The following is a 24,196-nucleotide window of genomic DNA, read 5'->3' on the forward strand; positions in this document are numbered from 1 at the left end:
AGAACAATGGGAACAGAACACCTGGAAGCTGAGCACAGGAGTTGAAATCCTGCATCCTTAGGCAAACTGCTCCATCTCTGCATCTTCATACCCTCACCTGTAAAACAAGGGTACCAACACCCCAGAGTTAAAAAATTTACCCATCATCCTGCCACTCTCAGAGCTATCAGTTTTCATTTATGGTTTATTCTAGTTCTTATCAAATTCACAGGCAAGTTTCAAAGTTGTAAGCAGGGCTTCTGTCCTGGGCTAGTGTTTTTGTTTTTCACTGGTCTGCTACACTCTGACCACCGTGACCACTTTTTCATCCTATTTCAGTCCAAATACATATACCAGCTGTTTGGGTGAAGGCAGAGTTAGACAAATTCTTCTTCTGTAATTCACCATATGAATATGTGTAAAGCCAAATATACAGGTGTGGCTTTTTAAAAGACAAGATAGGGCGCACACGTAGTCGTACCATCACCCTTCTGTTTACCACTGTCACCACATTTCCATATTCCCTAGTTCAGCAAAACTGACAAAGGGGAGTGAAGGAGGCAGGCCAGGATATTGCAACACAACACAGCTTTGCTTTCTACACACCAAAGTGTCCCAACACATGGGTTAAGCAAGAGCAATCTGTATCATCGGAAGTTCCTAAGGTTCACGATTGACAGCGATCCAGTCCCGGGTAAGCCCTCTTCTCTCTGACCGTTACCAGGGGGCCCGGGAGAATGCAAAGAAAAGGAGACTGTGGGCACCCTGCACCCAGGGCATTTGCACCTCAAGGAGACTTCACCAGCCGATATCAAATAGCGAACACTGCCTGTCATACTTCCATAGCTAGGGAAAGGAATTTTCTCTTTTGCAGCTTCCTGGCTGCCAACCAGGAGGCTACCCCTTTCATTAAGCTGAAATGAGAGAAAAGAGAGGCTACACACTTTCCCATTTCTATCACACTCATACGAGGCTGGGAAGACCCAGTGAGGAATGAGGAAAATAGTAGGGACTTAGGAAGGAGAAAGTTACGTCCAAACTCAGCCAGCCTCAGGAAAGGCAACTGTTTACCAAGCAAGGTACAGAGGACATTCACTTCTATACTAGGAAACCCAAGCCGGTGGTCTGCATGCAGAGACTGTTAGGTGGGGATCACTCCTAAACACTGAAAGACAAATGGTACCTACATCTGTTCCAGGATCCATTCTTAATAATGATGATCAGAAATCAGCATTTCACCTTAAGCAAGGAATGAACTACTAGAATCAAACACCAGGTGGGTGGCTAAATCAATCTGTGCAGCCAATAACATTTGAAAATAGCCTCATCTGAAAAAAATTTCAAAGCCATCAGCCAAAGTATCCACAAAACACACCTTTCTTCAGGTTTTCTACAGCCCCCTCTTCCATAATACCTTATTTTCTTCTTTGAATTCCACTTGGAGCCCCAGATTATTTGTACTGACAGGACTGGTTTATCACACCTTCTCCTGGAAATAAGAACTCTTTTATGCTCCTACAGACACAATGCGTTAAAATTATGCTAACAATTTCACGTTATAACGTGCGTGGGGCTGTAAGCTCCCTGAAAGCAGGGATCCTGTCTTGCTTATCTACTCAGTGCCTAGCATAAAATGCTTCGTATGTACTAGGCACTCAATAAACCCACGTGCTGAATGAGTGCTCAAATTATAGAGGATACACAGTATCAACAAGCTGCTTGTCTAGTCAAAGATATAAAGCAGTAATCTTAATGTTTACTACTACTTTCTGAAAACAGAAACAATAACGAATTCTCTAGAAATATTACACTGGGTCATCTTTCTCTTTAAGACTTTTTCCTATTGCCCTCTTTACCTTTTAGGGGACCACCCAAGTATATTTCACTCTTTGGCTACAAACTCAGCATCAATGAACCCCAACCCTAGAACTGATACACAGATTAAATGGCATAATGTAGGATGAGCAACAGTAGTGTAAGAAATAAGCATGTAAGAGTTCAGATGCTGTTTTGTGATGTGTTCATACTTCTCTGCTTTCCCTCCCACACATATTTTCTCTTCCTCACCCACTCCTAATTTCTCTCTCACATCCCTATTTCCTGTGAAAAAGGTCTCCTTTCTTTAGATTTTTTTTTCATGGTTTCTTTAGATTGTCTTTTGCATTACTTTTGTAATAATGTGACTATGTATTTGGTCTTCCACCCTGTCTCCTGGCATACAACTCCTAAAATCCTTGGAATCTCCAAAATAGAATTTTTTTTTTTTTTTTTTTTTTTTTTTGGCTCTGTCGCCTAGGCTGGAGTGCAGTGGCACGATCTTGGCTCACTGCAGCCTCTACTTCCCGGATTCAAACAATTCTTCTGCCTCAGCCTCCCAAGTAGCTGGGATTACAGGTGCATACCACCACACCCGGCTAATTTTTTGTATTTTCAGCAGAGACGGGGTTTCACCATGTTGGCCAGAATGGTCTAGAACTCCCAACCTCAGGTGATCCACCCGCCTCGGCCTCACAAATTGCTGGGATTATAGGTGTGAGCCACCACACCCAACCAGTAAAGTCTTTTCGTATGCTCACGAATTGACTGATGGCTGGCAGCTCCTAGGTAGCTTCGGATAGGAGCTGGTCACCAGGAAGACCAAGGCATGACTGATTAGAGGACTGGGACTTTCAGCCCATCCTTAATTTCCAGGGAAGGGAGAGATACTAAAGCTTAAGTTGATCACCAACGGCCAATGGTTTAATCAATCATGCCTATGTAATGAAGCCTCCATAAAAACTCAAAAGTAGAGGGTTCAGAGAGCTTCCAGATAACTGAACACATGGAGGTTCCTGAAGAGTGGCACACCTGGACGGGGCAAAAAAGCTACATGGCCCTCTCACACGCCTTGCCCTATCACCTGATATTCAGTGGTATCCTTCATAATATCCTTTACAATAAAAAACCAGTAAACATGTTTCCTTGAGTTCTGTCAACCGCTCTAGTAAATTAATTGAACCCAAGGAGGGGCTTGTGGGAACCCCATTTATAGCCAGTCAGAAGCACAGGTAAAACAACTTGGGGCTTGCAAAGGGTGGGGGGCGGGGGCAGTCTTGAGGACTGAGCCCTCAACCGTGGGATCTGACACCATCTGCCTGTCAGCTGGCGTCTGCTGCAGCACCGAGTGCCTACTCGGTGTATGTGTGTGGCTGGAGGCATCTCCACAAATCTGGTCCCAGAGGTGTTCTGTGTCGACTGTTGACACTGAGTATAGGAATAAATGAGTATAGGAGAAACCTGATTTTTCCCTACATCCTCAGACTTGTACTATAGCCCTGACTACTCAAATGCTTCTATTAAATCTTTCAAAAGCTAAACATTTTTATTCACCTATTTACCTACCCTAGAAAAACTTCCAGAAGGAATTTTTTTTAAGAGATGGGGTCTGTGTTGCCCAGGCTGGAGTGCAGTGGCCATTCACAAGTGTGATCATGGCTCACTGTAGCCTCAAACTCCTAAACTCCTGGACTCAAGCAATACTCCTGCCTCAGCCTCCCAAGTAGCCAAGAGTGCTGGCATGTGCCACTGTGGCTCCAAAAAGAATTTTTAATTTCTAAGTTAACGGACACAGGAAGAGGTAATGCACATGTTAATTGGCTCAATTTAGCCAATCCACAATGTATAGATATTTCAAAACATCATGTTGTATATGATAAATACATACAATTTTTATTTGTTAATTAAAACAAAATTTGAAGGAAAAAAACTACATACAAAAAACTTGATCCAGCAAGGGCAAAGCATCCTGGAAAAGTTCACTTCTAGAGATGAGGAATCTAGAGAGTGGTGGAAGGATTCACAGTGTTATTATTATTGTTAAATGACCTGGAGGCCACACTACGCTCTCGGTGTGTTTACTGATCTATTACTAATTAGACACTATGGACACAGGAAGTGCAGTCTGGTGTAGTGAGAAGAGTACTCAACCAAGCCCTGGTTCAGATCACAGCTGTCACCACAGCTACTGCCTCCCTGTGTACCCCTCCTTAGCTCTAAAATGGAAGGACAGCTGGGTGCAGTGGCTCATGCCTGTAATCCCAGCACTTTGGGAGGCAGACGGGTGGGTCACCTATGGTCAGGAGTTCGAAACCAGCCTAGCCAACATGGTGAAACCCTGTCTCTACTAAAAATACTGAAAATTACAAAAAATTAGCTGGGCGTGGTGGCAGGTGCCTATAACCCCAGCTACTCGGGAAGCTGAGGCAGGAGAATCACTGGGAGGTGGAGGTTGCAGTGAGCCGAGATCACGCCATTGCACTCCAGCCTGGGCAACAAGGGCAAAACTCTGTCCCAAAAAAATAGATAAATAAAATAAAATAAAATAAAATAAAATAAAATAAAGGACAGTAGCACCTGCTTCGCAGGATCGTTGATGAAAGAATTAAACCATACAGCATTTAGCACTGAGCCTGGCATGCAGTAAGGACTCAAAAAATATTAGTCATTACTATCACTGTCCCAATCCCATCTCCCAAGGCACCTATGAGGGCTGAACCAGCCAAAGCCTGTAAGAACCTGGCACTCCAGGGTTGGTACAGAGCAGGCGCTCAACAGCCACCACTTATCAATGGTAGTGACTTGCTAATAAACTCAACCCTGCTGATCTGTGGCAATTCTAGTAGAATTAAAGGTTACTTTGCTTTGAAAGTTCTTGGGGATTATGCAAATAAATATAATGGAACAACTCTCTATACCAAAAAAAAAAAAAAAAGAAAGAGAAAAGCTGTTTTATTAATATTTATGCCATCGTAAGTAATTTTTATCTAGGCATTTAAACAAGTTCCCAAAAGACATCTAACTTTTTTTTTTTTTTTACAATGACTATTAGGAAATAATTAAAGCAACCTCCTTCTAAAATCTTCCGTAATTCAGGCTTCTTTTATGCAGACACACCAATCCCTAATTAGAACAGAATAATGAGGTTGTACTTCATTCTGAACAGTGATCTTATCTTAAGTCTTGCCCCTCCTCAGAATCACTGATCTGCTGAAGAGCCAGAGAGCTTGGCTGGCAGCCCCCACCCTCTCCTCCCCTGCAGAAGGAAGCGAGTCACTGCTCAGGGGCCCTCACTCGGTGCAGGACCGGCTGGGTTTATTTGAGATAGAATAGAAGTCGGTCTCCCTAGAGGACTGTACTCTAATTGAGGAAGACAGCCAATGGACACCAAACCACAAACTTAAATTAACACGTATGTCATAATTTACAGCCAAGTGGAATAAGGCAGTGAACAAAAGTAGGAAAGGCTTCAAATAAGAGGCTCTGAGCAGAGCTTTAGAGGAAAAGGACACTGACAACTCCAAAGAGGCAGGGACAGAAGACAGCAAGACAGGCAGGCAGAGATGGCTGCTCTGCCGTGGGGAACTTCAAGGGAAAAGCTCCAAGATGGCAGGAGCCCCAGGGTAGGTACAAGTTCCATACGGTGGGAAGGGCCTCACTACGGTAGGCAGGCTTGCTCTGTCGCCCAGGCTGGAGTGCAGTGACACAATCTCGGGTTATTAAATTTGGGTTTAATAAACCGAATTGTCTTAAAACCCTCAACACAGCACTTACATTTATACTAGAGCTTAGAATTTGGGTTTTCTTGTTTTCCTGTCATATGCTGTGTTTTGTATGATGAACGATATTTAAGTGGACATTAACAACGACCTTCCCCAAGGAGTCCATTCTTCATATACGACATTCTAGTGGGGTTCTTCCTACTGTATCAGATCCACATACCTACCAAAGTGACGCCCTTCCCACTGTATCGAATTCGTACCTACCGAGGGGCTCCTGCCATCTTGAAGTTTTTCCCTTGAAGCTCCCCACGGCAGAGCAGCCAGCTTTGCCTGCCTGCCTTGCTGTCTTCCGTCCCTGCCTCTTTGGAACTGTCTTTTCTCAGTGTCCTTTCCCTCTGAAGTTCTGCTCAGAGTTTGCCTCTTATTTGAAAGCTAAATTACAGGACAAATATTCTTCATGTCACAGAAGGGTCCATCCAGGGGGACTCTTTTACATGGAAATGTGCTTAGTAAGTTCATTTAACATGGAAACATCATGAACTTCAAAGTTTGAATTAAGGGGAAATAAATCAAGCTATGGTATCAGGTTAAACTAACTGAAATAAAAATTACAGAACCTTAGAAACTGTAATGTAAATCAGAAGGGAAATGCTGATTTATCAAAATGCACTTAATACAATATTCAAGAGTGCTACCTGGAAAAGGTAAAATCTACTTTTGCATAATTGATTATAAAATTTTAGCTTTTTTATTCATTCTCAAATGCACTTGATGGCTGTACTCTGTATCAGGTATCAAAAAACATCCTGCTTCGCTGAATGATTACTATTTACCTTCCATTTAAAGAACCCAAGCAAGACAGGGCCAGGCACAGTAGCTCATGCCTGTAATTCCAGTATTTTAGGAAGCCCAGGCAGGTAGATCACCTGAGGTCAGGAGATCAAGACCAGTCTGGCCAACATGGTGAAACCTCATCTCTACTAAAAATACAAAAATTAGCTGAGTGTGGTGGTGGGTGCCTGTAATTCTAGCTACCTAGGAGGGTGACACCGGAGAATTGCTGAACTCGGGAGGCAGAGGCTACCGTGAGCCGAGATCGCACCACTGCACTCCAGCCTGGGTGACAGAGCAAGATTCTGTCTCAAAACAAAAACAAAAACAAAAAACCCTAGACAGTCCTTATTCGAAGTTCTTTGTCACCTGGGACCCTAAACTGTCCTGGAAATGCAGCCAAGTCTATTTTTATTTGGTGCACTTAGCAGTCACAGGGAAGTGCCATTCCCAGACAGCCAAGACAACGTTAGTTTCCTCAACATGGTTTGCGTGCTGCTTCCCTCAGCCCTGAAGGGTGGGGACAAGGGTGGAATGGAAGGTGGCTGTCATAGCAGCCAGGTGCCACCAGAACACAGTAATGACCCAGCAGCCCCTGCACGTTAGCCCAATTATCTGGGACAGGGGAGCAAAAACGGGTTGTTTACCACCACCACAGCTGAGAGGGGCACCAGACCCCGGAGAGGTGCTACAGTCAGCTGCCTGTCCACCCTGCTTACAGGGAGAGGATTCTCCAGCCAAGAACAGTCCTGGAGGAAGAAGAATGTGGGGGCTGAGCTAGGAGCTAGCCTTTGCAGAAGCAGCCCCAGACCCCAGATTCCCAGCCACCTCAGATTCCCCAGCCATATCATAAGAACAAGCAAACAGACATCCAGAGACCAGGTCCTTTGCCCCAAATGCTGTGAGATGTAGCTGGCCGGCGGCAACAAGAAGTCAAGAAAGGGGGAAAGAACATATTCCAGACGTGAAAGCAGACTTGGAAGTGCCAGTCCATATACAACGCGTGGAGGCGTGTGGGCTATTTGAGAGCCACAAACAGAAAATGAATGCCTTAAGTCCAAAAAGTATGCCAGGACCAGGTATGTTGGCTCACACCTATAATCCTGGCACTTTGGGAAGCCGAGGCAGGGCGACTGCTTGGGTCCAGTAGTTCAAGACAAGCCTGGGTAACATAGCGAAACCCGGTCTCTACAAAAAAAAGTACAAAAATTAGCCAGGCATGGTGGCACATGCCCATAGTCCTAGCTGCTCAGGAGGCTGAGGTGGGAGGACTGCTTGAGCCCAGGAGATGGAGGCTACAGTGAGTCAAGATCACGTCACTGCACTCCATCCTGGGTGACAGAGTGAGACCCTGACTCAAAATAATAATAAAAAGGTACACCATAAAATGAGAGAATTCAGAAACAACTGAGAAGCACAACATGATGGAGAATCACAAGCTGAAGAACAACCTTAGTGTTACTCATCATAGACTATGCTGATAAAGAATATCCGTGGCTGGGCACGGTGGTTCACACCTGTAATCCCAGCACTGTGGGAGGCCAAGGCGCGCAGGTCACCTGAGGTCAGGCGTTCGAGGCCAGCCTGGCCAACATGGCAAAACCCCACCTTTACTAAAAATACAAAAATTAGCAGGGCATGGTAGTGCATGCCTGTAATCCCAGGAGGCTGAGGCACCAGAATCACTTGAATCTGAGAGGTGGAGGCTGCAGTGAGCCAAGATCGTGCCAATGCACTCCAGCCTGGGCGACAAAGCAAGACTCTGTCTCAAAAAAAAAAAGAATATCTGCAACACATCTAGCAATGTATACCTGGAGAATATATGTGCTGCCTTTCACATTTTAAGACTCTACCAACACACAGGCTCTTGAAGGAAAATTTGCTATGATCAAAACTATAAATGCATATGCCTTTTAACCACTAATTCTATTTCTATGAATCTGTTCCATAGATTTGCTTGTCCGCATAACTTTACAAGGCTATTCATTAAAGCACTGTTTGTGAGAAGACAAGACTGGAAATAACCTAAATGTCCACCAGTGGGGAGAGGATTAAAGCAATTATGGCACAGGTCACATAATGGAATGGTAGACAACTGTAAGAAGACAATAAACGTATGCAACTGTGTGTACACTATGCTACCTCAGTTAAGAAGAAAAAGGCAGGAAGGGGGAAGAGAGAACTAAGAGTCAACAGCGTCTGCCTGAATACAGATAAACCCTGGAAGACAGCACTACTTCCAGTGGTTACCTGGGAGGAGCTAGGTGGAGGGAGGCTCTCTCTACAGGTTTTGTCCTCTGAGTTTTCTGAGCCATGTGAATGAACTACTAGTTTAAGTAATTAAAGGAACTAATTTTTTTTTTTTTTTTTGAGATGGAGTCTTGATCTGTCGCCCAGGCTGGAGTGTAGTGGCGCGACCTCAGCTCACTGCAACCTCCACCTTCTGGGTTCAAGCAATTCTCCTGCCTCAGCCTCCTGAGTGGCTGGGACTACAGGTGCACGCCATCACACCTGGCTAATTTTTGTATTTTAGTAGAGACGGGGTTTCACCATGTTGGCCCGGACGGTCTCGATATCCTGACCTCATGATCCACCAACTCAGCCTCCCAAAGTGCAGGGATTACAGGCGTGAGCCCACCGCGCCCGGCCAAGAAACTGATTTTTTTTTAAGGCATCCCCACTGGGGATATACTGGCCCAGGTGATTAACTTCAGCACCAGGTGGTAACACCTGGAATGGTTCCCAGTGCTCCAGTTTCCAGTTAGGGTCCTTATGATTTGAGGATAAAATGTGAAATGGGTTCACTATTAGTTCAAAATATATTTAGTGTACAAATAAGCTTAAAAGGCTAGAAAAGAAAGGGCACTTTAAAGAAGAACTTTTCGAAAGTATTTTTTTCTAAAGGGATGTGACAATCGCCATGTAACATTTTGTACCCAATAGCTCACACAGGGAAATCTGACATTATTTCAAAACACTCAAAAATTAGTTGGCTGTCATGTCTTGTGGCTTCTAGCAAACCAATGAAGAAACCTCTAATATAAAGATGACGTTAAAAATGGAGCTTGTGACAAAGCAAGTGATGATCAGACGCCACACTAAAACACAATCACATTTTCCTATCTCTGGATGGCACCTCTTAGGGGTAATTTGTACTTTGTTCAAATAATTCTCATTAGAGGTCTAAAGGTTTTGCAACAGGAATTAACTAAAACTTTGCTTCTCACCATTTAACAGATTCTCTTAATCACAAATATAAAAATAAAACAATACAAAAACATATATACCCCCAAAATGTTTTGTTTTGAATTTTTTTAACTAGTTTTTCTTTTTTCACTATGAAAGTAAATACATTTATGGTTTTTTGCTTTGTTTAAAAAAAAAAATCAGAATATAAAATGAAAGCCCCCAAAACATCTCTAGCTCAACCCCGAAAAACAATTTCTAGAGATTTCCTTCTAGAAATTTCCTACATACACCATTAGCATATCTTTCTACCCCTAAAAGAGATCTAATTATCATTTTTGCTCTCCATCCTTTGTTTATTGAGTCTCAATCTTTTCTCCCCTCCTAAGTACCCATCACTCTCCCTCAACTGGATCTGCAATGCCAGGGAACTCAGCTACTCTTCTGAAGGAACTTCACTGATTTTACCCTTTCTTTTCTAAAGGATTTCTCAGTCATACTCAGTGTTTTACAATCTCTACATTAACTAACTAAATTAAAGAAAAGGTCTGGAGTTAATGAAAATGTTCTTAGAAGTCCTACCCATCAAGAAACTTTATCTGCTTGGTGTTGAAGTAGGTTGCTAACCTACAGATATTTCTATTTCAACTATTAAGGTGGGTAATAAAAACCAGAAGTTTTAAGAATCTATTCCAGGAATTGAGAAACAATAAACACAACTTCTGTGTGAGCTGGCTGCATGACATGCATTTTGACGACAGTAGCAAAACCTCTAATATTCTTTGAGACAACATGGAATTAATTTTAAAAAAACTTTAAGCCTAGGCAACATAGCAAGACCCTGTCTCTACAAAAATAATAAAAAATTATCTGGGCATGGTGGTGCGTGCCTGTAGTCCAAGCTACTGCGGAGGCTGAATTGGGAAGATGGCTTGAGCCCAGGAGTTTGAGGCTAGAGTGAGCTATAATCTCACCACTGCACTTCAGCTTAAGTGACAGAGCAAAAGACTCTGTCTCAAACAAAAAACAAGAAAACTTCAATTATTCCTATTTATATAACAGAGAAAACATTAAAATTGTTTTGTGTTATTTATCTAAATGCAGCACCAAAACATTTTACCATTAAAAAAGAAGACTTAATTAATTAAAAGAAAGCCTGGGCCGAGCATAGTGGCTCACATCTGTAATCCCTAAACTTTGGGAGGCTGAGGTTGAAGGACTGCTTGAACCCAGGAGCTCAAGACCAGCCTAGGCAACATAGGAAGACCCCGCATCTCTACTAAAAAAAAAAAAAAAAAATTAGCCAGGCATACTGGCATGCACCTGTCATCCTAGCTACTTGGGAGGCTGAGGTGGGATTGCTTGAGCCCAAAAGGTGGACATTGCAGTGAGCTGTGATCAAATAAATGCACACCAGCCGGGCGGACAGAGTGAGACCCTGTCTCAAAATAAATAAAAATAAATTTAAAAAAATAGAACAAAGCCTGCATTTCTAATACTAACATTTCCAACAGCTCTGAGATATGTATCAGTCTGAAAGGCACTGATAGTAGAGTTACATAAAATGGGCTACTTAGGGCAAAAAGAGTAAGAAGAGACCATATTTGCCTGGCTACGCACAGTCCATCTCTAGAATACGTAAGAAACAGCTAACACTGGTTGCCTATGGGGAGGGGAATGACCAGTGACCCCAGAAACAGACAGGAGGAAGAGTTGTCACCAATCACTCTGCTTTTTTGGAATTCTGAACCATATGAATATATTATCTACTCAAAAGAACTTAAAAAAACTTTTAAAAGAAAATTGTTTGTACAAAAATTTACTAACATCTTAAATAAGACCACTAGTTCCAGTTCTTAAGCTGCTTTTCATGGGGCCCTTTTCCTGCCAAAAACGGGGCTCAGGAGGGGAAAGCACTGTCTACTCTCCCTACAGACCTGAACTTGGATGAAAAAACACACCTTGAAAAAGCTAATCTAGACTTCTGGAAAATAAATCACAGAAGCTCCCCCAATCACTCTGGACACGGGTTTTTTAAAGCTTAATTTTGTTTTATAAGCCCTAAAAAAAAAATAATAACCTGGACTCCTAGGTCTGACATTCAAGGCCCTTGGTGATGTTATCTCGCCTTCAGATGCCCAAGCTGATGCTCTACTCACCCTCAATGAGCTCTGGTGTCCTTCCTCCAACAAGCCCCCCTGACCACCCAGCCTGAGGCATCCACTTCCTTCCAGTCAGACATCGAGCTGAGTGTGAAATGCTATAGGCCATGGTGGGCACCATGGGACTGCTCACCCATCACACCACACAACTCAGAGTTCCATGAGGACAGAAGCAGCTTCTGCCACTACTGTCATCACCACAGCCCAGCAGGGTGCCCCACACGTAAAATGTGCTTAAATATTTGCTGAATAAAAGAATGAAGGGGTAGGAGTCAAGACTGGAACCCGGGCCGACCAACCCCCGCAGGGCAGAACCACACCTTTAGTCTCCACCCTCTCAGAAGCAAAACCATGAGGCCTCCTAAATTCTGGTAGCCCAGTGAACATAACCCAAAAACTGTCACAAGAGCCAGACCTCCACCCTGCTATGAGTGCTGTTCCCTCTGCCTGGAACAGTACTATCTGCCATCTCCTATTCACCCTCAGGTGTCAGTGCTAACGTCACAGCCCCCGGGGACTTCCAATACCCTTCAAAACAGGCTCAGTCCCCGTCTGGTGCCTCAGTCAATGCACAGTATGTCCCCTCCAAGGTCACACCTGACTGCAGTTACCTGTCCAGTATCCATCACCACCCATGAGGGCAGAGATGGGGCCTGTCACATCCCCACTGGATCGCCAGGGCCTACATCACAGCATAACAAATATTTTCTAAATTAGTGAATAATCCTGAACAGTGTGACCTAAGCCGTATTTTTGAAGGAGTCTTTCATCATTTTTATTTTGGAGTCTTGCATCTTTAAAAGATAATCGTTTTAAAGGAACTTTGTCATAAATATCTAGGTGATACGTATCTTCAAGAAAACTCTAGACAAAGAGGATAAGTAAATGTACTTACAGTTGTGCTGTCCAATACCGTAGTGACTAACTACATGTGGCTATCTTCATTTACTCAAATCAGGTAACATTTAAAATTTAGTTCCTAAGTCACACTAATCACAATTGAAGTACTCAACAGCCACACGTGGCTCGTGGTTCCAGTACTGTGTCATATAGACACAGCATAGAGCCACCCTCCCAATAAAGACCCCACACGTGGCTCGTGGTTCCAGTACTGTGTCATATAGACACAGCATAGAGCCACCCTCCCAATAAAGACCCCACACGTGGCTCGTGGTTCCAGTACTGTGTCATATAGACACAGCATAGAGCCACCCTCCCAATAAAGACCACTGGACAGCGCTGGCTTGGAGGGCATCCCGAGAACACAGGCATCCCCAAACAAGGAAACATCTCAATTCACCCTCTTCCTCCTGGGAAAGAATCCGTTCTCCCCTAAAGTTTCAGTGACTGAGAAAGCCATCAGTGAAAGCAAAACACTTGATTCTCTCGCCATCATTCAAATGATTCCCTCAGAGACTTCTCAAAAGAAGTTCAACTATGGACAGGTGTGCTCTTCAAACAAAAACCGATTCCCACAGTAGTAGAGGAACAACCACAATGACACAGAAAACCTATCAATATGTTACGTCTTTTTGTTATTTTCAATAAAGGTGACGTTCTGAATATGTAAATCAGATTTAAGTAAAGATATCCACAAATCGGGGAAAAATTTTGTCCACCACGGGGTAACTTTTACTTATAAAAAAAAAAAAATCACACCAAATCTAGGAGAACAGAAAAACAGTAATCTCCATTAAAAGAATTTCCTACTATAGAATCTGCAGGAGGAGAAAAGTCACACAGTACAGCACAGAGCTGAATCTGTTCCTTTCAAGATCTGTGTAGCTGAGCCCGAGAGGCAATTGAGTTTCACTGGTATTCCTTTCAACCAACCTGACTAAACTGGACAGTGATCCCAAGGCCATTTTCTTCCCAGCTCTGTTTTCAATAAAATACTATATTTATAATTTCTCTGCATTTACTTTTCCCTTTTCTCTAAGTCCTAATGTAAATCAAGCCCTTGTTCTGAAGCAATAACTAGAAACAGAGTTCCATTTAATTAAGAGTTCAATTTTCCAATAAAGAACAGTTGAACTGCAAACACAGACAGAGTAAAATGAGTCAAACGATTACCCATTTTGTAAGATTCTCGAATCTTAGTTCATTTTCTTACAAACTGGTTCCCAAACTGCACTAGAGCTGGTACTGAAAGCCAAATAGGCAGGGGCAGAAGCTTCCCATGTACTCAGTGAAAAGCCTCCTGATTCCGGGTCAGGCTACATCATCTTAGTCCTCACTGGCCCAAGAAGTAGGTGATGGCTAATATTTTCCCATACAATTAAACAATAAAAACAGCTGCCTCAACCTGCTATATGCCAGGCACCCTAGTAGCCCAATGTACCAAGCTAATCAAAGTAAGCAGAAGTAGAGCCAGGCACAGTGGCTCCATCTCACACCTGTAATCCCAGCTACTCAGGAGGCCGAGGCAGGATTGCTGAAGGATGGGAGTTCAAGACCAGCTTGGGCAAGCAAGACCCCATTGGAAAGAAGAAAAGTAATGTAAAGAAGGGGAGGGGAAGGGGAAGGGGAAGGAAGGAAAAGAAAGAAAGAGAAAGAAAGAAAGAGAAAAAAAGAAGGAAGGAAGGAAGGAAAAGAGAAAGAAAGAAAAAAAAGAAAGAAGAGAGAAGAGAAAGAAAAGAAACAAATGGAATACTGCAGGGTAAAAAGCCCCTTTTAGAGATCTCTCTCTCTCTCTCTCTCTCTCTCACACACACACACACACACACACACACACACACACACCACCCTGCAAAACTCAAATGGGCTGGTGATGTCACCAGCCCAAGTCACAGCGCTGCTGAGCTGGGAGCTGGGACTCACAGTCTACTCTGAGCAGGAGCCAGGGCTCCCTCCTCAGCACCACACTGACCGCCTCCCTGTATAAAAAGCTGACATTTCCTTCAACTGTGACTCACAGTTAGAAGGTTCTACTTTTAATCAGGTGACAAATACTCAAAATATTTTAATCCAAAGCAACTGGGTCAAACTCGTAGAGTCTATAATTGTCTAAGCAAACCCTAATTACCTGATAAATTTCTATAGCTCCTCAATGTCCTCATTCAGTTTGTAATCAAATACCCAAATCTCCTTAAATGTTGTACAAGCCTTCTCTACATGTTATCATACAGAACAGTGACTTATTTTTCTATTTCACTGGTTATTTTAACCATAAAGTTAAAACATGTTTAGGTGGTGCAGTTTTAATAAGAAAAATCCAAACTAGGGGGAGGAGAAGCAGCTTCTGAATTATAAAAAGATTTGCTTTACAACAGAATTGTACAACTCCACTACACAACTAGTTTTTCTCCTTACCACAGATTATGCAAATTCGAAAGGTTGAATTAGGTGCAACTGGAAAATATACCTACTGTATACAATATAGTACAGGCATATTAGAAAGGCAAATTAAGACATTTTCAAACAACAGCAGACAGTACACCTAGAAATGGGAAAGTAAAGTCAGATTTAATCATGTAGAATTATTTTCCCCATTAGATTTTACTATTCTTAGCAATGGTTCAACTAAACAGTCTTTTGATTAATGAAAATGAAACACCGGGGAAAATGTCACACGGGATAATATCCAAATCTTTCTTAAGGGTAAGTTTTAAAAGGAATTCAACTTTTAGAGACAGAGCTCAAAAATAGCCTTGCTTCCTAAATTTAGAACCAGAAAACACCCTAAAGGCAGTATTTTAAATACAGCCACAGTCACTGCCTATGTTGTCTAGGAACTTAATTAAAAAAACTTTAAAAAGAGAGGGGCCACTTTTGTTTACTTCCATGCCTTTCACACAGCCTTCCCCAATTTGATTTGTGTGCCCTTGCTCAAATCTCTTCAAGTCACAGCTCAAATGGCAAAGACCTGACCACTCCAGGACGCCCCGGGGACTCTGCTCGTGGCCTATTGTAGCACCCCTGTCAGCAGAGCACGGCCCCAGGGAAAGGAGAACAGGCAAAAGCCCCCACAGGCACTGCTCCCAAGGCTTACACTTCTGCATCAAAGACTCATGCAATAGGAGAATTTTCCCGAAAGCCAAGTTTGAGCCTGACTGAGAAGAGTAGCATCCTTTTCCAGTTAAAGCAAGGAGTGTATCTGTAGGGATGCACTGCAAGGAAAAGACCTCAGAGAGGACTAAAGGGAACGCTGGGCACATGTGCTAAAAAGCAGATGGCATGGCCAGGAGCTTCAGAGCTTAGGAGAGACGGGACAACCAGAAGAAGACTCAGATGTGAGCAAGCCATGGGCCTACAACGATACCCCAGGAAACAAACTGTCATGGTCAGGGTGCTTTTCCCAACAACCAGGAATGCATGGAAAACAGGCAGGCTTCCCCAACTCCTGGCTCTGTGCTGGCTCAGCAGAAGAGCTGTCACAGGAGCCCAAGGCTCCTCAACCATCCCAGGGCCTGCCTCCCACTGGGGCATGCAGCCCTGGACTTCTGCACACGGGGACACTCAGGAAACAGGGGAGGGAGGAAATGAAGCCTTATTCAGATCACCCTTTCTGGTTCCAGAGTTTTTGCACTTGACTGCATTTCTGTATTCTTTCCTTAAGTTTTGCCTCGAGGTTTCATCTTCTCAAGATGGTTCTAAGTTACTCACAGGCATCTATCAGAATCCTGTGTACACTGCTACTGCTTAACAGGTACCTCAAGATAAATTATACACAGTAAACAAACAGAATCACATACTTGTCTGCTGCTTAAACAGTCCATGAAATATGCTTCAAAATTATCAATAATTTTCAGTGTACATCCTGATTTAAAAGAAAAAATAATTCAGAACACACACCATTTAAGTTTTCATAATTTTAAACTTTCATGGCCATCACGTTCCTATTTTTAAAAATACAATAAAAAATGGAGACAGAATCAATGGTATAGATGACAGAATTCCCGGCTACGTATCTGCTGACGTGCTACACTATCACACGCGTGCCTGCACACTGGTTTCTGTGGATACGAGCACACATGGCTTCTGTCCTTTCCAGAACTGCTGAGAAACAGGTCTTGCTCCAATCAGACTAGCACTCCCAGTAAGTCCTAGGACTTACAAGGTACGACAACGTCCCTGGTTAGCGCTAGTGTCAGTTCCCATTGAGCAGATATGCCAGACACACATCATCTCAGGCTACCCTCATAACCACCCTGAGATGGGAATTGTTATTATCTCCATGTTACAGATGAGGAAACTCTGAGCTCAGAGAGCTGATGTAACTTGCCCCAAACATGCTCTGGCCTCAGCACTCCTAAGGCCAGCTGGTTTGGTGGCCGGGTGGGAGCCCATGGGTACGGAACTCGGAAGCAAATAACAGACCCAATTTGAAGATAGGTGGCAATCTGCTTGAAAGTAAAATCTTAACAAGAAAATGATAAGAACTTTAAGAGACAAATACTATATAATTCTTTCACTAATTCCCTCAAATATTTCCTGAGGGCCTACTATGTGTCAGGTGCTGCCCCTGGGGAGGGAAGTGCTGGGAAGAGGGCTGTGGAAAGGCTCTGGAGTTCTTACTGACGCTCACCTTCTGGTGTCACAGGAAGGGGAGCAAGCCTAGAGCCTGAGATGACAAAGACAGACGAGAAATGCCATGTGGGCCACTGGGGTCAACAAAAAGCAAAAGAACAAAGAAAAATGCAACCGGTCACCAGGCTTTCTGATAAACTCGTCTGATTTTAAATCAAGTCATCCATATAACAGTTACAGAGGAACAAAAAAGACAGAGAGAGAGGGCCCTGCTAAGCTCTGAAGTGCTCCAAGACAGGAGACCCACGCTAGCCTGCTGCTCACCTGGGCTCTCCCGGGCTCCACATCATGCAGCTCAGAAAACTTGCCCTGCTGCTGTTTTCCTTAAAGCTGTCTGTGCAGCCGTGGTAGGCCAGTGCTCCCCAACGGGTGCTCAGAGAATGAAGTCCCACGTTATATCAGTCACCAAATTGCAGCCCATGGGCGAAGTCCTCAGATGCCAGTCTTTACAACTAGAGTTTTACTGGAAGACAGCCATGCCCACTCGCCTATGGCTACTTTCTTGCTGAAACGGCAGCCTTGAGTAGTTGCAACAAGAGACCATATGGCTCAGAAAGCCAAATGCGTGCTCTCTGGCCCTTTGCAGAGGAAGTCTGCGGACCCATAATAGGCTAAAAAGAGTTCTAGGGTCAAACAGGATTGAGAGTGATCCAACTGCAGCCCCTCTCTCACAGTGCCCAATCAGCACACCAAGGCTCTGGGAAAGTCTGCAGTCAAATTCCTCAGCTACAAGCAACAGCATCTGAGCACAAACCATTTGTTGAGAAATACCTCTTAGCATGCCCTCTAGTTTCTTGGAATACATGTGAAGAGCTGGTTTGAGCAAGGTAAAGAGGGGTGCCCTCACTAATGGGACCCCAAAAACTAAACTGACAAGCTTTTGCAATCTTCAGAAACTCACAATAAGGTATATTTCATCTTAGGTAAGACACACTTTGGCAAAATCACTTTCCTGTTTTCAAATACATCAAGTAAAAACACAAGTCAGCAATTATGGACCCCCCAGGTAATCACATACTTTGTCACACAATTACAACACACTACTTAGAAGCTGTGAAAACACAGGCGACTAATCTAAGCATCAACTTCCAACTGCAGGACTCAGTCTCTTTGTAAGTTATGTTCAATTCTGTTTACAGAATCAAATCTGAATGTTCAGCCAGGAGCGACTTTCCATCTTCTGAAGGCCCTCTAAGGCGCCCTGCACGTGACTTGTCCTTGCCTACCTTCATCCCTGACGACCTTTGAATGGGGCCACCGCTCTCACCCCTCTCAGTTATTCAAAAACGAAGCACGGTCATGAAATGTCCTAGTCCTAAAAGTCTCTATGACAACTTTTATTCCTACTTAGCCAGAACTCACTGATGGGGTAACATAACCGTTTCTCATTCTCCCTGAGGTAAACAGGAACACGAGCCCACACACTTCACGCTGAGGATAACACCAGAACCAGAGGGAAAAGGGGGAGCCCCTAACCCAGGAGGAAGAATACACTCCTGGCTGCCCCCACCACAGGTGGTTACAAACCTCCCCCTTAGTGATCTCATTCATGTGCGGGAAGGCAGCTACTGAAACTCACTAAGCTTGGCAGGTTCCTGGGTCGATTCAAGTGAATGCATTGTTTACAGATAGAGACTTAGAAAATAAATATATAGAACTACTGACTTTAACAATCTAGTTTGGATCTGGTTTTGACCCTGTATCACCTCTCAAGTCCAGTTCCTCACCTAGAAAATAGCAGTTAACAGCATCTTCCCTTCCTCACAGGACGCTGTAAGGATCAAACTGAGGTGACGTGGAGAAAAGCACTCTGATACATAAAGTACCAGACATACATAACAGACCATTTGGTTGACAACCGTATTCGCCACCAGCTTTCTTTAAATAAGCTTCCGTATTGCATTTAAAAGGATTCACGTCATAAAATGTAATCACAACTGCTTAGAGCCACTTATACAGCACAGGATGAAACATTGCTATGTTCAATCTTCAGAATGTAGTTTTTCTTTTCCTTTTTCCCCCAGAGACAGGGTCTCACTCTGTCACCCAGGCCAGAGCGCAGTGGCATGATCACAGCTCACTGCAGCCTCGACCTCCTGGGCTCAAGCGATCCTCCTGCCACAGCCTCCTGAATAGCTGGGATTACAGGATTGTACTATTACACCCAACTAATTTAAAAAATTTTTTGTCTAGATGGGGTCTCACTATGTTGCCCAGGCTGGTCTCCAACTCCTGGCCTCAAGCAATCCTCCTGTCTCAGTCTCCCTAAGCACTGGGATTATAGGCATGAGCCACCACCCTGGCCTGCAATTTCAAAAAACTTTATAAACAGTCTGTTGTTTGCAAATTTTGCAATAAAGCTGACCAAAAAAAAAAAAAAAAAAAAAAACCCAGAAAACAAAAAACAAAAGTCTACTGCTTGCCTGGATATTTGTCTTATACTGTTAAATCATGAATCTCTGATGTTGAAAGACACAATATGCTATTTTAACTTGGACATATTAAATAAAGAAGTTTCCAAAACACCCAACTAACTATATACCGGTAATACAAAGTCCCCACTTATTGTAAGGGTGCCAAGTAAAGGAAGACCTCATGTATGAGAAAGTGTAAAGGCTTCTACATAATACAAGAAAATGCTACTTTAACATCTGAGGCCATCAAATTCTGTGCCTCTCCAGGGCTGCTGCTTCAGTGGGGTGAACGGTACCGTTTCTCTCTTGCTACCCTCATTCGCAGCACATTCCGTATTTCTGCATCATCTCTGCATAAGCTTCCCAGGCTTCGGCAACTTGTTTGTCATCAGTGGCAGTGACATTCATCACTGTGAGGTGCTGCCTGACCTTAGGGAGTGCTGTTTGCAACATCCACGCCCCCAGATGAGCAGCACCCTGGCTGAGCAGCTCCCCAATGTCGGGGGCATTTTTCTCTCAGCTCACTGCCACCCTCCACAGACACATCTAAGTGACACTAGTGGCCCCACAGGCCAGTCTCTACAGACATGCACTGCAGTCCAAGTAGCTCCTGTTTCTCAGGCTGCCAAGGGCTCCTCCTCCTTTCAACCCCTCAGCTCCTAGACAGAGGTCCCCTCCCTCAAATTTGATCACATGCACCGGGCAAACACCCTGCTCCACTAGGCCCAATTTTCCCCTGGGAGCCTCAGAGACACATCCCGTCACTAAAATAAGATTGAGTTCCTCAAGAATGTTATTCTCAGGTCTGTCCCACCTAACCAAATGCCTTCAGTTTTTGAATGTATTTAATGTAAAAACTCAAGCCATTTATTTGTTTAAAATACATCCCTAAGATCTCTGTCCATATCATTACTCAATTTCTTAGTGGAGCAGTTACAACAGACAAAGTGTCCCTCGTTTCTTTTGGAGACAGCGTCTCACTCCGTTACCCAGGCTGGAGTGCAGTGGCGCGATCTTGGCTCACTGCAACCTCTGCCTCCCGAGTTCAAGCAATTGTCATGCCTCAGCCTCTCAAGTAGCTGGAATTACAGGTGCATGTCACCATGCCTGGCTATGTTTTTGTATTTTGAGTACAGATGGGGTTTCCCCATGTTGGCCAGGCTGGTCTTGAACTCCTGACCTGAAGTTGATCCACGAGCCTCCGCCTCCCAAAGTGCTGGGATTACAGGTATGAGCCACGGCGCCCAGCCCCTTGTTTAATGTGCTTGATAATGAGCCCTTCCGTGGTCCCCCATACTAACAGACCCTTTCACAATAGTGTGATGGTGATGAATGTGTAACACATGACCCAACTTAAGTATGATGTTGACTTTCTACTTTGGATTAAATCGGAGCCATTTAAAGCTGACTTTTGGTCCCACGAAAGAGCCCCTGTGCCTTACAAGGATCAAAATTGTGAAGGAAGGGGGAAAAGGTGGTTAAGTGTGGAAAATCCTTTCTGATCAACTTATTAAGCATCTGATCATCCAATAATGGACACTACTATGGAAAAAGCTAACCTTTGGGCTCCATCTTGGAAACAGCTGGATGTACATATAAGGACATGCCTTTTTGTTAAGTCTTGTGTTACTAATTGTCCCCCTTTTTAAGACAAAATCTACAACAAATTCATTCAACAATAGCAAAGCTACAAAGCCATCCAGGTTACCAGTTTCAGAAGACAAGCTTCAAAGCTGAACTCGCCTCGTATGACCTACGTCTCACAGAACTGAAGACTACTCAAACACAGCAAGATTAATGAAGCAACGGAGATGTTTTGCAGTACAACGGCATTTAAACTATTGTTTCCAAATTTCTCACTTCAATAAGTTCATTTTATAAGATTAACGTCAAACTCAACTTTTATCAGCTAAAAAGAAAAGCATTATTGTGATTTTTATATACCATGGGCATCATTTACTCCTCCCCACTGTTTAACAAATTTTAACTAGATAAGAATCTCCTTAATCTTTAAAAATCGCTTTTCACTTCTACATTAATATTAAACGTCGCTTATCATAACTTGATTCCAGGAATTGTATTCAAACTTAAGCCACAAAATTCAAGTTTTGTTTCAACAGCAATAGCAGTTTTTTTAATATGCTAGTGGTCGGTCACAGAACTATTTCCACAAGTTGAACAGCTGTGTCTAGTGCAAATCTGAAGGCAGCGATGTAATTCAATTTGGACTCATTCATTAGAAACTGATTTTCAGATGCTACCACTGCAAGACTACTGGAGAAATGCAAGCTGCGCTGGAGATGGAATTGTTCGCAGCGGCACACAAGTTTTTGCGGCAAAGGAGAGAGCTCCAAAAGAGGAAATACAACTAGTTCATGTTACTATGAACCAGCGCAGTGGGACCCAGAATTACTGAATTAATAGAAAACTAAATACTTCTCTTAAGCAGCTATGATAACTTAAGAAAGTTTCCAGGGAAGCCGTCTAATGAAAGGAAACAAACAAACAAAAAGATGATTTATTCAGTATCCTGCTACATTTTTTTGAAAAATTGGAATTCCTACATTCCTTAACATAATTCTTTGTACATCTACACTGTGAAAGCAACACAAACTCAAATGTAGATTGCAGCCCAAATGAACTTAAATCTGCTGTTTAACTTTCTTTTGAAGTTATACATGGAAATGAAACACACCACAGCAACTTTCATGACATCTTGCTAACGAAGTTTGGGTTTTGAAAAATGGAATGACTAGTTGACTAAAAACACACACGCACACACACACACACACACACACACACAAAACAAGGAGTTTTGAAAATAAGCACTAAGCATCTTTCCAAGGAACTCACTCATTCCAAGAAACTTCGGTTCTAACTCGCAAGCTGGCGGCTGCTGTGAGTGTCCTCTGACTGCAGCCTGGTCAATGTGTCGCCAATCCAGAAAACACACTGCCCTACCTTTGGCCGCGATCTTGCTTTCTCTAAGCATCAAAGGTACCCTCCGCTGTCATTCCTCTGGACGGCCACGCGTGTGGACACGGCCGCGGATGGATGCGTAGGGCATTACCAAAAAAACCCACACGCTGCACTTTACTTCTTCCCTCCTGGAGTGCCACTAGGGTCCCCGCGAGGAGGGCTGATCGGGTGCGGGGAGGCCGAGTGCACCGGGCGTGTGCTGACCAACTCGGGCCCAGTGACAAGTCCTGCGACGAACTTCCACCCTCCCGCGCGGGGCGAGGGGAACGGGCTGCGGGGCCTGCTCCGAGCTCCCGGCTCGATCGGTATCCGCGACCACGACCCCCGGACGCTCTCTTTCAGGTGGGGGTGACAGCGCGCCCCGGGTCCCCGCCGCCCCGGACCCCCTCCTCACCTGTGCTGTCATTCGCCGAGAAACCGGGCGAGCTGAGTTTGGCTCTTTTGGGGTTGGGCGGTCCGTCCAGCAAGTTCTCAGCCATTTTCACCTGCTCGCGAAAACAGCCCCGGGCGCGGGCGGCCGGGCCGGCGAGGGCCCGGACGGGGGTCGGGGGCCCTACCGGCTGCGAGGGAGAGGAGCGAGCGCGGGCCGCGAGCGGGCGGGCGGGCGCCGAGGGAGAGGGAGGGCGCAGGCCGGGTGGGGGAGGCGGCGGCCAAATCTCAGCCACAGCAACAGCGCCCCGCAGCGCTCACCGCCCGCCCCCGGCCGCCGCCGCCGCCGCCGCCGGCCGCGGCCCCCTCATCCCCTGCCCGCCTCCCGAGCGCGACACTCCGCGGTGGGGGCGCCCCGGCGGCCCGGCCGCCCCCCCGGGCCCGGCTGGCAGCGACGGCGCCCGGCCGGGCGGCTCAGGCAGTCCCCGAGAACATGGTGCCGCCGCCGCCGCCGCCTCGCTCCCCCCCCGCGCCCCACTTAATGAATTCGCTCGCGGCCCGACGACGAGGGGGCTCCGGGCTCCGCTCCCCGCCCGCGGCCCGCCGCCGCCGCCGCCGCCGCCGTGAGGAAAAACAATGCGCCGAGCGGGGTCGCCGCCGCCGCCGCGGCCCCCCCACCCCCCGTTCCGCCGCCGCCGCCGCTGCCGCCGCTGCCGCCGCCGCCGCCGCCGGGCTCCGGGAGGCCGAGCAGAGAGGCGAGCGGGGCCGCCGGGGCGGGCGCCGAGGGCCGGGCGGAGCGGGCCGGCCGGGCGGAGCGGGGTGCGCGGGCGGTTGTGGGGCCCGGGACCGGCGGGGCCGAGTAGATCGCGCTCGAAGCCCCGGTCGGGTCCGCGACAAGATGGCGGCTGTTGATTCCTCAATTAAAAAAAAAAGAAAGTTTTTTTTCTTCTCTTTCCAGAGCCTGAACGGGGAGGGGGTGGGGGCGGGGCACGCCGGTGCGTCACCCCCCCGCGGCGTCACCACGCACGGCCCCCGCCCCGCCCCCTCCACCTGCGCCGGCCGTGGCGGAAAGAGCCGAGCGTGCTCGGGCCGAAGGGCTGAAGGCGCGGCCGCCAAGCGTAGGGAAGCGGGCGGCCGGGCGCGGGCCAGGCCTGCGGGGCGCCTGGGCTCCGGGCTGAGCCACAGCTTTTGTTCTGATGGCGACCAGGCG

General features: G+C 45.4%; 1 protein-coding gene across 6 annotated transcripts in view; it reads right to left on the reverse strand.

Moving 5' to 3' along the window:
* Positions 1-23,909, reverse strand: part of CREBBP (CREB binding protein) — a 153,981-nt gene extending 130,072 nt beyond the window's left edge. For 5 of the 6 annotated variants that reach the window (XM_034939696.3, XM_034939695.3, XM_063598312.1 and 2 more), the window contains exon 1: positions 23,012-23,348. In XM_034939696.3, coding sequence (XP_034795587.3) covers positions 23,012-23,096 — 85 coding nt within the window. In that variant the 5' untranslated portion in view covers positions 23,097-23,348. Of the gene's footprint in view, positions 1-23,011 lie in introns of all 6 variants that reach the window. The other variant, XM_008968016.5, reaches the window with a different exon arrangement.
* Between the last annotated feature and the right edge of the window lie 287 nt (positions 23,910-24,196).

This window comes from Pan paniscus, chromosome 18 (assembly GCF_029289425.2).
Source record: "Pan paniscus chromosome 18, NHGRI_mPanPan1-v2.0_pri, whole genome shotgun sequence".
In the NCBI taxonomy this organism is placed as follows: Eukaryota; Metazoa; Chordata; class Mammalia; order Primates; family Hominidae; genus Pan; species Pan paniscus.